General features: G+C 52.1%; 1 protein-coding gene across 3 annotated transcripts in view; it reads right to left on the bottom strand.

Annotated features, from left to right (window-relative positions):
* Window positions 1–15,000, bottom strand: part of LOC132402246 (pleckstrin homology domain-containing family G member 2-like) — a 266,962-nt gene that overhangs the window by 8,900 nt on the left and 243,062 nt on the right. For all 3 annotated transcript variants that reach the window (XM_059985016.1, XM_059985015.1, XM_059985017.1), the window contains 5 exons: window positions 7,914–8,096; window positions 5,988–6,080; window positions 4,924–5,010; window positions 2,326–2,359; window positions 1,987–2,088 (listed from right to left, as the gene is read on the bottom strand). In XM_059985016.1, coding sequence (XP_059840999.1) covers window positions 1,987–2,088; window positions 2,326–2,359; window positions 4,924–5,010; window positions 5,988–6,080; window positions 7,914–8,096 — 499 coding nt within the window. The remainder of the gene's footprint in view (window positions 1–1,986; window positions 2,089–2,325; window positions 2,360–4,923; window positions 5,011–5,987; window positions 6,081–7,913; window positions 8,097–15,000) is intronic.

The following is a 15,000-nucleotide window of genomic DNA, read 5'->3' as shown; positions in this document are numbered from 1 at the left end:
CACATCACTCTACAGGCCATTCTGACTGGTTGCATCATTTGGGGGGGGCCACTGCACGGGAGCAGAAATGATGCAAAAGGTTGTAAACTCAACCAGCTGCATCATGGGCACCAACCTCCCCGGCACTGAGGTCATGGTGAAATGGCAATGGTTCAGAACAGGTAGCCCCCGTCTTTAATAACCCCCATGCCACCAATGCCACCATCGGGGAAGAGGTGCAGGAGCCTGAAGACAGCTTCTTTACCCCGACTCTCAACGTCCAACCCTATGTCCCCGTCACTGAGAGGTGGAAACAGGCAAGGCCGGCCAACAGGACTCTGGTGAAGCTATACTGGCAAATCCCCTGTACAGCGGAAACAACAGATGGCAGAAGCGTTGATGAAGAATCATGATCTTCATCAACATACCGTCGACCTGAGTATGATGGAGACAGGAGGCCATCGATGGTCTGTGGTGCACTGGGAGATAAGGGCCCAACTAGGCAAGTCCTTCCCCTCCACCTTCCAATTTCTGAATGGACAATGAACCCATGAAATGTGGAACGCTCTGCCTCAGAAGGCAGTGGAGGCCAGTTCTCTGCATGCTTTCAAGAAAGAGTTAGATAGGGCTCTTAAAGATAGCAGAGTCAAGGGATATGGGGAGAAGGCAGGAACGGGGTACTGATTGTGGATGATCAGCCACGATCACATTGAATGGCGGCGTTGGATAGAAGGGTCGAATGGCCTACTCCTGCACCTATTGTCTATAACACTAGCTCGCTAATTTTTGCTCTCTTTTTGTACTAATGATTTAATTACACCTAATTAAATTATATACATTTCTTATTGTAATTTATTGTTTATTTTACAATGTATTGCAATGTACTGCTGTCACAAAACAACACATTTCTTGGCTTTTTCCTTGAACTTTATTCCTTGGAACGTACAAGGTTGAGGGGAGATTTGAGAGAGGTGTATCATTATGAGGGGTACTGATGGGGTAAATGCAAGCAGGCTTTTCTCACTGAGTCTGGGTGGGACTACAACCAGAGGTCATGGGTTAGGGGTGAAAGGTGAAAAGTTTACAGGGATCATGAGGGGAAACTTCTTCACTCAGAGGGCCACGAGAGTGTGGAATGAGCTGCCAGCGCAAGTTGTGAATGTAAGCTTGATCTCAATGTTTAAGAGAAGTTTGGATCGGTACACGGATGCGAGGGCTATGGTCCCCAGGCAGGTCGATGGGGTTAGGTAGATTAAATAGTTTGGCATGGATTAGATGGGCTGAAGGGCCTGTTCCTGTGCTGTACTTTTCTATGACTCTAAGTGCCAGTGATATTAAACCTGATTCTGATCCTACATATCGAGAGGCATCTCACTCAGTTGGATAGCGTTAATCGCTCAGTTCCGCTATAAACAGAGGGTGCACGATGAGAGTTACCTGTGGTTTCCCTTTCCTGTAAAACAATTCCCAGAGTGATGGCCTTCAGCCTACTTGGTCTGATCGCAGGGATGAAAGGGTTAACATTCAGTATGAGGAGTGTTTGGGTTTGGGACTGCACTTGCTGCATTGTAAAAGACTCGGGACAACACCCTCAATGAAACCTTCCGAATACTGAAAAGCCCAGACACAGTGGGTGTAGACAGGATGCTAGAACAGAGGGCACATTCTCAGAACAGAGGGAAATCCTTTTACAATAGATATTAGGAGAAATTTCTTTATCCGGAGGATGGTGAATTTGTGGAATTCATTGCCACAGGCAGCTGAGGAGGCCGAGTCATAGGACTTTTATTAAATCCTCACACACTCAGTGTGTTATCCAGACCCTCACAGGACAGTCTAGAATCTTACTCAACTGTCAGACCCTCGCCAGACAGTCTGGAATTTCATTTGACTGTCTGGACTCTCACCAAACAGCATGGACACTCGCGAAACTGTCCGAAATCCCACCGGTCTGTCTAGGGTCTCACTAGACTGTCTAGAGTCTTACCAGACTGTCTGGACACTCACCCGACTGTCTTCGCCCTCGTGAACATCCTCGGGAATCATCTAGGTGGGGCGAGGAGGAGACTTTCTTCAAGGCCTCTGGGCTGTAACAATTCACTGGCGAGTCTGAAAGGGAACAGGCAGGTGCTTGTGAAAACTCACCGAGGTTGTGAGGGAGCATTTGTGCGAACGGCAAGTGACTCAATACCACGGCGAGAAGGACAAACGTCTTGGACAAGCGCGGTGACGGTAACGACGGGAGTTACTTCACGGAGTCGCGGGGGCGGGCAACAAGATCCAGCGGTCAGGAAGGAAGGGTTTCGACCATAAGCCGTAGGAACAGAACCTGCTGTGTTTACTTACAATGAGAGTGGTTTTCCAGCAACACCTGCCTCGCCTGCAAGCACAAAAACACAATCAGTCAACTCCAGACCGAGGTACCCATAAGACATACACTCAGTGGCCACTTTATTAGGTACCCAAGTCAAACCTGGTGTTACCCATCTACTTCAATGTTCGACATGTTGTCCATTCAGAGACGCTCTCCTGCACACCACTGTTGTAACGTGTGGTTATTTGAGTTACTGTCACCTTCCTGTCAGTTTGAAACAGTCTGGCCATTCTCCTCTGTCCTCTCTCATTAACAAGGCATTTTCACCCACAGAACTGCCGATTACTAGATTTCTTTTTGTCTTTCGCACCATTCTCTGTAAACTCTAGAGACTGTTGCGCATGAAAATCCCAGGAGATCAGCAGTTTCTGAGATACTCAAACCACCCCATCTGGCACCAAAAAGCATTCAACGGTCAAAGTCACTTAATTCACATTTCTTCCCCCATTCTGATGTTTGGTCTGAACAACAACTGAACCTCTTGACCATGTCCGCATGCTTTTATGCCACGTGATTGCTGCCACATGATTGGCAGATTAAATATTTACATTAATGAGGTGTACCTAATAAAGTGGCCATTGAACGCAAGACTAAGACATAGGAGTAGAGTTAAGCATTTCGGCCCATAGAGCCTGCTCTGACAGCAGACAGGAGAACTCTCCATTGACTTGCCTTCTCTGGTGAGGCAGTCCTGTAGGAATGAGGCTGATCACCCCTACTGGGCTCGGAGGCCTCTGATGAGGTGGATGGAACAAGTGAGGACTCTGCCACAGAGGTGGAGGGAGGGGAGGAGGTAGGAGTTCAGAGGGACTGTGTTTTCTTAGCTGCTTCTCACTTCTCCCTCCACCCCACCTCCCGTTGGGCAGAAGATACAAAAGCCTGGCTCAAGCACATCTTCTACCCCACTGAAATCAGATTCTTGAGCAAACATCTTTAACTCTTAACCTCACAACATACCTCATTGAGGCCCCTGTCTCATCCTCCTTCACTCCAAAGAGAAAGATCCCAGTTTCCTCAACCTCCCCTCATAAGTCTCGCTCTCTAATCCAGGCAGCATGCTGGTGAATCTCCTCTGCACCCTCTCTAAAGCTTCCACATCCTTCCTTTAGGGAGATGACCAGAACCGAGCACAATACTCCAAGTGTTCCAATTGTAACGTAAGGTAGTTTTTACATATTGCACCGTCTTGCTGAACTCTGGCATGCGTCCCAAGCCTGGCTGTGAAAGTAGGGGGAATTGGACATGGTGCTAGCAACGCCATCCTATAAAAACCCAGAACTGCAGAAACTCCGAAGATCTAATTACTGGGAGAGGAATGATCTTTGCTTAGAAGACCATAAGACATGGGAACAGAATTAGGCCATTTGGCCCATCAAGTCAGCTCTGCCATTCAATCATGACTGATCCTCTCTCCCCCTCCTCAGCCCCACTCCCCGGCCTTCTCCCTGCAACCTTTGATGCCGTGTCCAATCAAGAACCCATCAATCTCTGCCTTTAATAGACCCAATGACCTGGCCTCCACAACTGCCTGTGGTAATAAATTCCATAAATTCACTACCCTCTGGTTAAAGAAATTTCACCACATCTCTGTTTTAATTGGATGCCCCTCTATCCTGAGGCTGTGCCCTCTTGTCCTAGACTCCCCCACCATGGGAAACATCCATTCCACATCCACTCTGTCTAGGCCTTTCAACATTTGAAAGCTTTCAATGAGATCTCCCCTCACCCTTCTAAATTCCAGTGAGTACAGACCCAGAGCCATCAAACGTTCCTCGCGCGATAATCCTTTCATTCCTCGAATCATCCTTGTAAACCTCCTCTGAACTCTCTCCAATGTCAGCACATCATTTCTAAGATGAGAGGCCCAAAACTGTTCACAATACTCGAGGTGAGGCCTCACAGTGCCTTATGAAGCCTCAACCTCACACCCTTGCTCTTGTATTCTAGACCCCTTGAAATGAATACAGACACGGCATTTGTATTCGCCACCACCAACTCAACCTGCAAGTTAACTTTTAGACGTATGAAGTCATGTGGTGAACGTGGAAGCCACAGGGCCAGCCAACCTTCCATTGGCCCAGGACGGAGGACTCCGGTGGCCTCTGCCCCACTCGGGCCGAGGGGCTTAAAAAAGGATTGCCTGCTACCACAAGGGAACAATTTCACAACCTATGTCAGTGACAATGAACCTGATTCTGATCCAGTTATGTAAGGTGCAGGTCAGGGCACTGTGTGCACGTCCGGTTTCTTTAATCAAGGACAGAGGCAAAGCATTCCCGACTGGCTGAGCTTGTCCCATTTACCCACTTTATTAAGAACAAACATGAGAGGCACTTGGTCTGAAGAGGAATGGATAGGCATTTGGATATTCAAAAGGATTCTGGAGATAGTGTAGGAAATTGGCGCTGAGGTCAAAGATCAGCCGTGACCTGTTAACCCTGATGTTCGTAACCAAGGGGTGTACATATGCACACAGCACAAAAGCATGCGCGTACATGAACGCATGCACGTGCTGCACACACGCACGCACACATACATACACACACACACACGACAGCTGAGGTGAGAACCTTCTGTGGGATGGAGGCCGGGTGATTCTCTACGATTAACCGCTTGAGGTAATGTATCCACAGCCTCTTCTCTTCTTGGTTCTTGGCCTAAAAAAAACAAGGAATCGATCAGCTACACCTTGGGAAGTGGCCCGTAGTTGACCCCAGTAATGTCGTGCGTGGATGAGAGCCACTGAGACTTGCTCATTGCCTGACGCAGCCCTGAGCCTTGGCGACTGATCTTAAGTCCCAACTGAGCACATAACAATAAAAGCCCCACCTTGCCAACCACTGACCCTGACTAGGTTACCAAAGGCTCCATCTGGGCAACCACAGGCTTGTCTCAGCAATCACAGGACCAGTGTCAGTGACAACAGGCCTGCCTTGGCAACCACCGGACCAGCCTTGGTGACGACAGGCCTGCCTTGGAGATAACAGTCCTGTTTGGAGACAACAGGCCTGCCTTGGAGACAACAGGCCTGCCTTGGTGACAACAGGCCTGCCCTGGCAACAACAGGACTGGTCTTGGAGACAACAGGCCTGCCTTGGAGACAACAGGCCTGCCCTGGCGACAACAGGACTGGTCTTGGAGACAACAGGCCTGCCTTGGTGACAACAGGCCTGCCTTGGAGACAACAGGCCTGCCTTGGAGATAACAGGCCTGCCTTGGTGACAACAGGCCTGCCCTGGCAACAAAAGGACTGGTCTTGGTGACAACAGGCCTGCCTTGGTGACGACAGGCCTGCCCTGGCGACAACAGGACTGGTCTTGGTGACAACAGGCCTGCCCTGGCAACAACAGGACTGGTCTTGGAGACAACAGGCCTGCCTTAGTGACAACAGGCCTGCCCTGGCAACAACAGGCCTGCCTTGGAGACAACAGGCCTGCCTTGGTGATGACAGGCCTGCCCTGGCGACAACAGGACCGGTCTTGGTAACAACAGGCTGGCCTTAGAAGCCACATTTATGCCCAACCACAGATGAAACCAGAGCAACCACTGACAGGCAGCCGACCTGCCATAGATCCCCTCCTGCAGCGTGCAGTGGGGTGGCTGGGGGCCCGAGCCAGCGGCGTGGATGACTGACCTGGAGTGTGTGCTGCTGCCGCGGAACCGTCAGGTCAGTGACTCGGAAGCTGAGGGAATCCTTCACATTCTCCGACAACGTCAGGTTGCAGCACTGTAGGGGGAAAGAGAATCCTTCAGGCTCAGCTTGTTCAAGGCTCCCCACAGACCACACACCGCATGCGAAGGTCAGACACTATTCTCCCCACAGTCTCATCAACTCCCTCCTTAGAGTCGACCGTTCGCCCGCACACCAGGGGTGCTTACAGTGAAAACCTGCGCCTCTTTGGGATGTGGGCGGAAACTGCAGGACCCATGTGGTCACAGCCAGAAAGTGCAACTCCTTAAAGAGACCGTGCCGGAGGCCAGGATCAAACCTGGGATCCCTGGAATTGTGAGACAGCGGCTCTACCGATCATAAGACTATAAGGAATGGAGCAGAATTAGGCCAATCGGCCCATTGAGTCTGCTCCGCCATTTCATCATTTCCCTCTCAGCCCCATTTCTCCTGCCTTCTCCCTGTAACCTTTCACGCCCCGACTAATCAAGAACCTATCAACCTCCGCTTTGAATACGCCCAATGACTTGGCCTCCACGGCTTCCTGTGGCAACAAATTCCACAGATTCACTACTCTCTGGCTAAAGAAATTACTCTTCGTCTCCATTCTAAGAGGACATCCCTCTACTCTGAAGCAGGTCTCCTGGTCTTAGACTCCCCCACCATAGCAAACATCCTCTCCAATTCCACTTTATCAAGGTCTTTCAATATTCAACAAGTTTCAGTGAGAGCCAGCCCCCACTCATTCTTCGTACAATTCTAGTAGTTAAAGGCCCAGAGACTTCAAATGCTGCTCATACAAGCCCTTTAATCCCAGGATCATTTTCGTGAGCCTCCTTTGAACCCTCTCCAATGTCAGCACACCCTTTCTAAGATGAGGCCCAGAACTGCTCACGATACTCCAAGTGAGGCCCCACCAGTGCTCTGTAAAGCCTCAACATTACATCCTCACTTTTATATTCTAGTCCTTTGAAAATGAGTGCTAAAATTGTGTTTGCCCTCTTCACCACCGACTCAACCTGCAAGTTAACTCTTAGGGAATCCTGCACGAGGACTCAAGTCCCTTTGCACCTCTGATTTTTGAATTTTCTCTCCATTTCGAAAATAGTCATCCTCTTCATTGCCTCTACCAAAGTGCATGACCATACACTTCCCGACACTGTTTGGCATCCACCATTCTCCTAATCTGTCCAAGTCCTTCTGCAGACTCTCTGCTTCCTCAAAACTTACTGCCCTTTCACCTATCTTCATATTGTCTGCAAATTGGCCACAAAGCTATCAATTTCATCATCCATATAATGTAAATTGATGCAGCCTCCCTTCCGGTCCCCGTAGCACATCTCTAGTCACTGGCAGCTAACCAGAAAAGGCTCCCTTTATTCCCAGCCAATCAACCTCTGCTTTATCCATGCTAGTACCTTTTGTGGTGAACTATGTGCCTGTCTGGACACGCCCCCTGCTGACTGCTCCTGTGGCTCCTCCCACAGGCCCCTGTATAAAGGCGATCTGAGGCCTGACGCTCGGCCTCAGTCTCCAGGACAAAGTATGATAGACACTCACTCCTGGTTCCTTCTTCCAGTCAATAAAAGCCGATATCTCGCCTTACGTCTCAGTGTGAGTTATTGATGGTGCATCACCTTTCTTGTAATACCTTGGGTTCTTAACTTAAGCAGCCTCATGTGTGGCATCTTGTCAAAGGCCTTCTGAAAATCCGAGTATACAACATCAACGAATTCTCCTTTGTCTATCCTGCTTCTTATTTCTTCAAAGAATTGCAACAGATATGTCAGGCAAAATTTTCCCTTGAGCAAACCGTACTGACTACTGCTGATTTTATCATGTGCTGTACTTTTCAAAGACCGTGTCGGGCGATCGGACGATGTCACTCACAAAGATGTGCAGACTGTAGGTGTACTGATCTGCTCTCTTCTTGGTAATGAGGAGCATCTTGTCAAAGAGAAACAGCGTCCGCTCCTTCTTGGCTCTCTGTACCCGGAACGTTCCTTCCAGCACCAGCTCTCCGAACGCAATCAGGTCGGGACCCGTCCAGTTCAGCAGCGAGTTCTGAATCTCCTGTGAAGGATGACAAGAGGTGTTTCAGTTTGGAGACAGATATCTTCACCCTCAGACACGTTCGCAGAGTGCCATCAACCCGGCTCCCTTGACTTGACAGGCCCCAGGCAGCCACAAGGGGGAGCAGGAGACCAGGAGTTAGTCACGACCCCAGGACAGTAGAGGGAGGGAGCAGAGACAGAGGGAGAGAGGGGGAAGAAAGGGAAAAAGGGAGGGAGAGGGAGAGAGAGGGGAGGGGGAGAGAGGGGGGAGGGGGAGCAGGAGCAGGGGAGGGAGGGAGAGAGAGAGAGAGAGAGAGACGTGTTTCACTATGTTCTGGTACAGCAATTCAAACAACCAGGAATATCAGAGGCTGTAGAGAGGAGAGGACTTAGCCCGATACAACACGGACACATCCCTCCCCACCATCAGTCACACCTACAGGAGGCACCGCCTCAAGCCAATAACATTTCCACCATCTGGGCAACGTCATCTTCTCACAGCTACCTTTGGGCAGGACGAACAGAAACCACAACGCAGCAGGCCAGGCAGCATCTATAAGGAGAAGCACTGTCGACGTTTCTGGCCGAGACCCTTCGTCAGGACTTAGATGCTGCCTGGCCTGCTGTGTTCCAACAGCATTTTCTGTGTGTTGTTTGATTTTCCAGCATCTGCAGAGTTCCTCATGTTTGCTCTTTAGGTTCAAGAACAGTTACTTCCCTTCAACCATACGGTTCTTGAACCTACCCCAATCACTACTTCAGTACAGAAACATTAGGACCACTTTACACCAAACTGGACTGTTTTTATATTATTTTTTGTAATCACTGTGTATGACCTTTGCTTTTTCTTGAGTTTGACTTTGTGTCTCTAACACCAAGGGCCTGTGATGCTGCTACAGTTCGTTTCTCTTTGTACCTCTGTACAGGTGTATTTGTGCAGGCAACAGAGAAATCCATTTTCATTTTGACTCTATCCCAGGCTCTGAGGAATGTGGACCCAAACTGTGCAGCCTTCTCAGCCTGGACAAGCTTCACACCCCTGGGATTAGACTGGACGAGCTTCACACCCCTGGGATTAGACTGGACGAGTTTCACTCCCCAGGAATTAGACTGGACGAGCTTCACACCCCCAGGATTAGACTGGACGAGCTTCACACCCCAGGGATTAGACTGGACGAGTTTCACACCCCCGGGATTAGACTGGACGAGCTTCACACCCCCAGGATTAGACTGGACGAGCTTCACACCCCCGGGATTAGACTGGACGAGCTTCACGCCCCCGGGATTAGACTGGACGAGCTTCACACCCCCGGGATTAGACTGGACGAGCTTCACACCCCTGGGATTAGACTGGACGAGCTTCACACCCCCGGGATTAGACTGGACAAGCTTCACACCCCTGGGATTAGACTGGACGAGCTTCACACCCCAGGTATTAGACTGGACGAGCTTCACACCCCAGGGATTAGACTGGACGAGCTTCACACCCCAGGGATTAGACTGGACGAGCTTCACATCCCCGGGATTAGACTGGACGAGCTTCACACCCCAGGGGATTAGTCTGGACGAGTTTCACACCCCTGGGATTAGTCTGGACGAGCTTCACACCCCTGGGATTAGACTGGACGAGCTTCACACCCCAGGGATTAGACTGGACGAGCTTCACATCCCCGGGATTAGACTGGACGAGCTTCACACCCCAGGGATTAGTCTGGACGAGCTTCACTCCCCAGGGATTAGTCTGGACGAGTTTCACACCCCTGGGATTAGACTGGACAAGCTTCACACCCCCGGGATTAGTCTGGACGAGCTTCACACCCCAGGGATTAGACTGGACGAGCTTCACACCCCAGGGATTAGTCTGGACGAGTTTCACACCCCTGGGATTAGACTGGACGAGCTTCACACCCCCGGGATTAGACTGGACGAGCTTCACATCCCCGGGATTAGACTGGACGAGCTTCACTCCCCAGGGATTAGTCTGGACGAGTTTCACACCCCTGGGATTAGACTGGACGAGCTTCACACCCCAGGGATTAGACCGGACGAGTTTCACACCCCTGGGATTAGACTGGACAAGCTTCACACCCCAGGGATTAGTCTGGACGAGTTTCACACCCCTGGGATTAGACTGGACGAGCTTCACACCCCAGGGATTAGACTGGACGAGCTTCACACCCCCGGGATTAGACTGGACAAGCTTCACATCCCCGGGATTAGACTGGACGAGCTTCACACTCCTGGGATTAGACTGGACGAGCTTCACATCCCCGGGATTAAACTGGACGAGCTTCACACCCCCGGGATTAGACTGGACGAGTTTCACACCCCCGGGATTAGACTGGACGAGCTTCACACCCCCGGGATTAGACTGGACGAGCTTCACACCCCCGGGATTAGTCTGGACGAGCTTCACACCCCCGGGATTAGACTGGACGAGCTTCACACCCGCGGGATTAGACTGGACGAGCTTCACATCCCCGGGATTAGACTGGACGAGCTTCACATCCCCGGGATTAGACTGGACGAGCTTCACACCCCAGGGATTAGACTGGACGAGCTTCACACACCCGGGATTAGACTGGACGAGCTTCACATCCCCGGGATTAGACTGGACGAGCTTCACATCCCCGGGATTAGACTGGACGAGCTTCACACCCCAGGGATTAGACTGGACGAGCTTCACATCCCTGGGATTAGTCTGGACGAGCTTCACACCCCAGGGATTAGACTGGACGAGTTTCACATCCCTGGGATTAGACTGGACGAGTTTCACATCCCTGGGATTAGACTGGACGAGCTTCACACCCCCAGGATTAGTCTGGACGAGCTTCACTCCCCAGGGATTAGTCTGGACGAGCTTCACACCCCTGGGATTAGTCTGGACAAGCTTCACTCCCCAGGGATTAGACTGGACAAGCTTCACACCCCCGGGATTAGACTGGACGAGTTTCACACCCCAGGGATTAGACTGGACGAGCTTCACACCCCAGGGATTAGACTGGACAAGCTTCACACCCCAGGGATTAGACTGGACGAGTTTCACACCCCAGGGATTAGACTGGACGAGCTTCACACCCCAGGGATTAGACTGGATGAGCTTCACACCCCCGGGATTAGACTGGACGAGCTTCACACCCCTGGGATTAGTCTGGACAAGCTTCACTCCCCAGGGATTAGATTGGACAAGCTTCACACCCCCGGGATTAGACTGGACGAGCTTCACACCCCCGGGATTAGACTGGACGAGCTTCACACCCCCGGGATTAGACTGGACGAGCTTCACACCCCCGGGATTAGACTGGACGAGCTTCACACCCCCGGGATTAGTCTGGACGAGCTTCACACCCCCGGGATTAGACTGGACGAGCTTCACACCCCCGGGATTAGACTGGACGAGCTTCACTCCCCCGGGATTAGTCTGGACGAGCTTCACTCCCCAGGGATTAGTCTGGACGAGTTTCACACCCCAGGGATTAGACTGGACAAGCTTCACACCCCAGGGATTAGACTGGACGAGTTTCACACCCCAGGGATTAGACTGGACAAGCTTCACACCCCAGGGATTAGACTGGACGAGTTTCACACCCCTGGGATTAGACTGGACAAGCTTCACACCCCAGGGATTAGACTGGACGAGTTTCACATCCCTGGGATTAGACTGGACGAGCTTCACACCCCAGGGATTAGACTGGACGAGTTTCACACCCCTGGGATTAGTCTGGACGAGATTCACACCCCAGGGATTAGACTGGACGAGCTTCACACCCCCGGGATTAGACTGGACAAGCTTCACTCCCCCGGGATTAGACTGGACGAGTTTCACACCCCTGGGATTAGACTGGACGAGCTTCACACCCCAGAGATGAGTCTGGATGAGCTTCACACCCCCGGGATTAGTCTGGACGAGCTTCACACCCCCGGGATTAGTCTGGACGAGTTTCACACCCCCGGGATTAGACTGGACGAGTTTCACACCCCCGGGATTAGACTGGACGAGTTTCACACCCCCGGGATTAGTCTGGACAAGCTTCACTCCCCTGGGATTAGACTGGACGAGCATCACACCCCAGGGATTAGACTGGACGAGCTTCACACCCCCGGGATGAGTCTGGACGAGCTTCACACCCCAGGGATTAGACTGGACGAGCTTCACACCCCCGGGATGAGTCTGGACAAGCTTCACACCCCAGAGATGAGTCTGGACGAGTTTCACACCCCAGGGATTAGACTGGACGAGTTTCACACCCCAGGGATTAGACTGGACGAGTTTCACACCCCAGGGATTAGTCTGGATGAGTTTCACACCCCCGGGATTAGACTGGACGAGTTTCACGCCCCTGGGATTAGACTGGACGAGCTTCACACCCCAGGGATTAGTCTGGACGAGCTTCACACCCCAGGGATTAGACTGGACGAGCTTCACACCCCCGGGATTAGACTGGACGAGCTTCACACCCCCGGGATTAGACTGGACGAGTTTCACACCCCAGGGATTAGACTGGACGAGCTTCACACCCCCGGGATTAGACTGGACGAGCTTCACACCCCCGGGATTAGACTGGACGAGTTTCACACCCCCGGGATTAGACTGGACGAGCTTCACATCCCCGGGATTAGACTGGACGAGCTTCACACCCCAGGGATTAGACTGGACGAGCTTCACATCCCTGGGATTAGTCTGGACGAGCTTCACACCCCTGGGATTAGACTGGACGAGTTTCACATCCCTGGGATTAGACTGGACGAGTTTCACATCCCTGGGATTAGAGTGGACGAGTTTCACATCCCTGGGATTAGACTGGACGAGCTTCACACCCCTGGGATTAGTCTGGACAAGCTTCACTCCCCTGGGATTAGTCTGGACAAGCTTCACTCCCCAGGGATTAGACTGGACAAGCTTCACACCCCCGGGATTAGACTGGACGAGTTTCACACCCCAGGGATTAGACTGGACAAGCTTCACACCCCAGGGATTAGACTGGACGAGTTTCACACCCCAGGGATTAGACTGGACGAGCTTCACACCCCAGGGATTAGACTGGACGAGCTTCACACCCCCGGGATTAGACTGGACGAGCTTCACACCCCCGGGATTAGTCTGGACGAGCTTCACACCCCTGGGATTAGTCTGGACAAGCTTCACTCCCCAGGGATTAGACTGGACAAGTTTCACACCCCCGGGATTAGACTGGACAAGCTTCACACCCCCGGGATTAGACTGGACGAGCTTCACACCCCCGGGATTAGTCTGGACGAGCTTCACACCCCCGGGATTAGACTGGACGAGCTTCACACCCCCGGGATTAGACTGGACGAGCTTCACTCCCCAGGGATTAGTCTGGACGAGTTTCACTCCCCAGGGATTAGACTGGACAAGCTTCACACCCCAGGGATTAGACTGGACGAGTTTCACACCCCAGGGATTAGACTGGACGAGTTTCACACCCCTGGGATTAGACTGGACAAGCTTCACACCCCAGGGATTAGACTGGACGAGTTTCACATCCCTGGGATTAGACTGGACGAGCTTCACACCCCTGGGATTAGACTGGACGAGCTTCACACCCCAGGGATTAGACTGGACGAGTTTCACACCCCCGGGATTAGACTGGACGAGCTTCACACCCCCGGGATTAGACTGGACGAGCTTCACACCCCAGGGATTAGACTGGACGAGCTTCACACCCCCGGGATTAGTCTGGACGAGTTTCACACTCCCGGGATTAGTCTGGACGAGTTTCACACCCCTGGGATTAGACTGGACGAGCTTCACATCCCCGGGATTAGACTGGACGAGCTTCACACCCCCGGGATTAGACTGGACGAGCTTCACACCCCAGGATTAGTCTGGACGAGCTTCACACCCCAGGGATTAGTCTGGACGAGCTTCACACCCCAGGGATTAGACTGGACGAGCTTCACACCCCCGGGATTAGACTGGACGAGCTTCACACCACAGGGATTAGACTGGACGAGCATCACACCCCTGGGATTAGACTGGACGAGCTTCACACCCCAGAGATGAGTCTGGATGAGCTTCACACCCACGGGATTAGACTGGACGAGCTTCACACCCCAGAGATGAGTCTGGACGAGCTTCACACCCCAGAGATGAGTCTGGATGAGCTTCACACCCCAGGGATTAGACTGGACGAGCTTCACACCCCTGGGATTAGACTGGACGAGCTTCACACCCCTGGGATTAGACTGGACGAGCTTCACACCCCTGGGATTAGACTGGACGAGCTTCACTCCCCAGAGATGAGACTGGATGAGCTTCACACCCCTGGGATTAGACTGGACGAGCTTCACACCCCTGGGATTAGACTGGACGAGCTTCACACCCCAGGGATTAGACTGGACGAGCTTCACACCCCCGGGATTAGACTGGACGAGCTTCACTCCCCCGGGATTAGACTGGACGAGCTTCACTCCCCAGGGATTAGTCTGGACGAGTTTCACACCCCCGGGATTAGTCTGGACGAGTTTCACACCCCTGGGATTAGACTGGACAAGCTTCACACCCCTGGGATTAGACTGGACGAGCTTCACACCCCAGAGATGAGTCTGGATGAGCTTCACACCCACGGGATTAGACTGGACGAGCTTCACACCCCAGAGATGAGTCTGGACGAGCTTCACACCCCAGAGATGAGTCTGGATGAGCTTCACACCCCAGGGATTAGACTGGACGAGCTTCACACCCCTGGGATTAGACTGGACGAGCTTCACACCCCTGGGATTAGACTGGACGAGCTTCACACCCCTGGGATTAGACTGGACGAGCTTCACTCCCCAGAGATGAGACTGGATGAGCTTCACACCCCTGGGATTAGACTGGACGAGCTTCACACCCCTGGGATTAGACTGGACGAGCTTCACACCCCAGGGATTAGACTGGACGAGCTTCACACCCCCGG

The sequence above is a fragment of the Hypanus sabinus genome, chromosome 11 (assembly GCF_030144855.1).
Source record: "Hypanus sabinus isolate sHypSab1 chromosome 11, sHypSab1.hap1, whole genome shotgun sequence".
Lineage (NCBI taxonomy): Eukaryota > Metazoa > Chordata > Chondrichthyes > Myliobatiformes > Dasyatidae > Hypanus > Hypanus sabinus.
The sequence above is the reverse complement of the archived record's forward strand: the minus strand, read 5'-3'. Positions and strand labels throughout refer to the sequence as shown.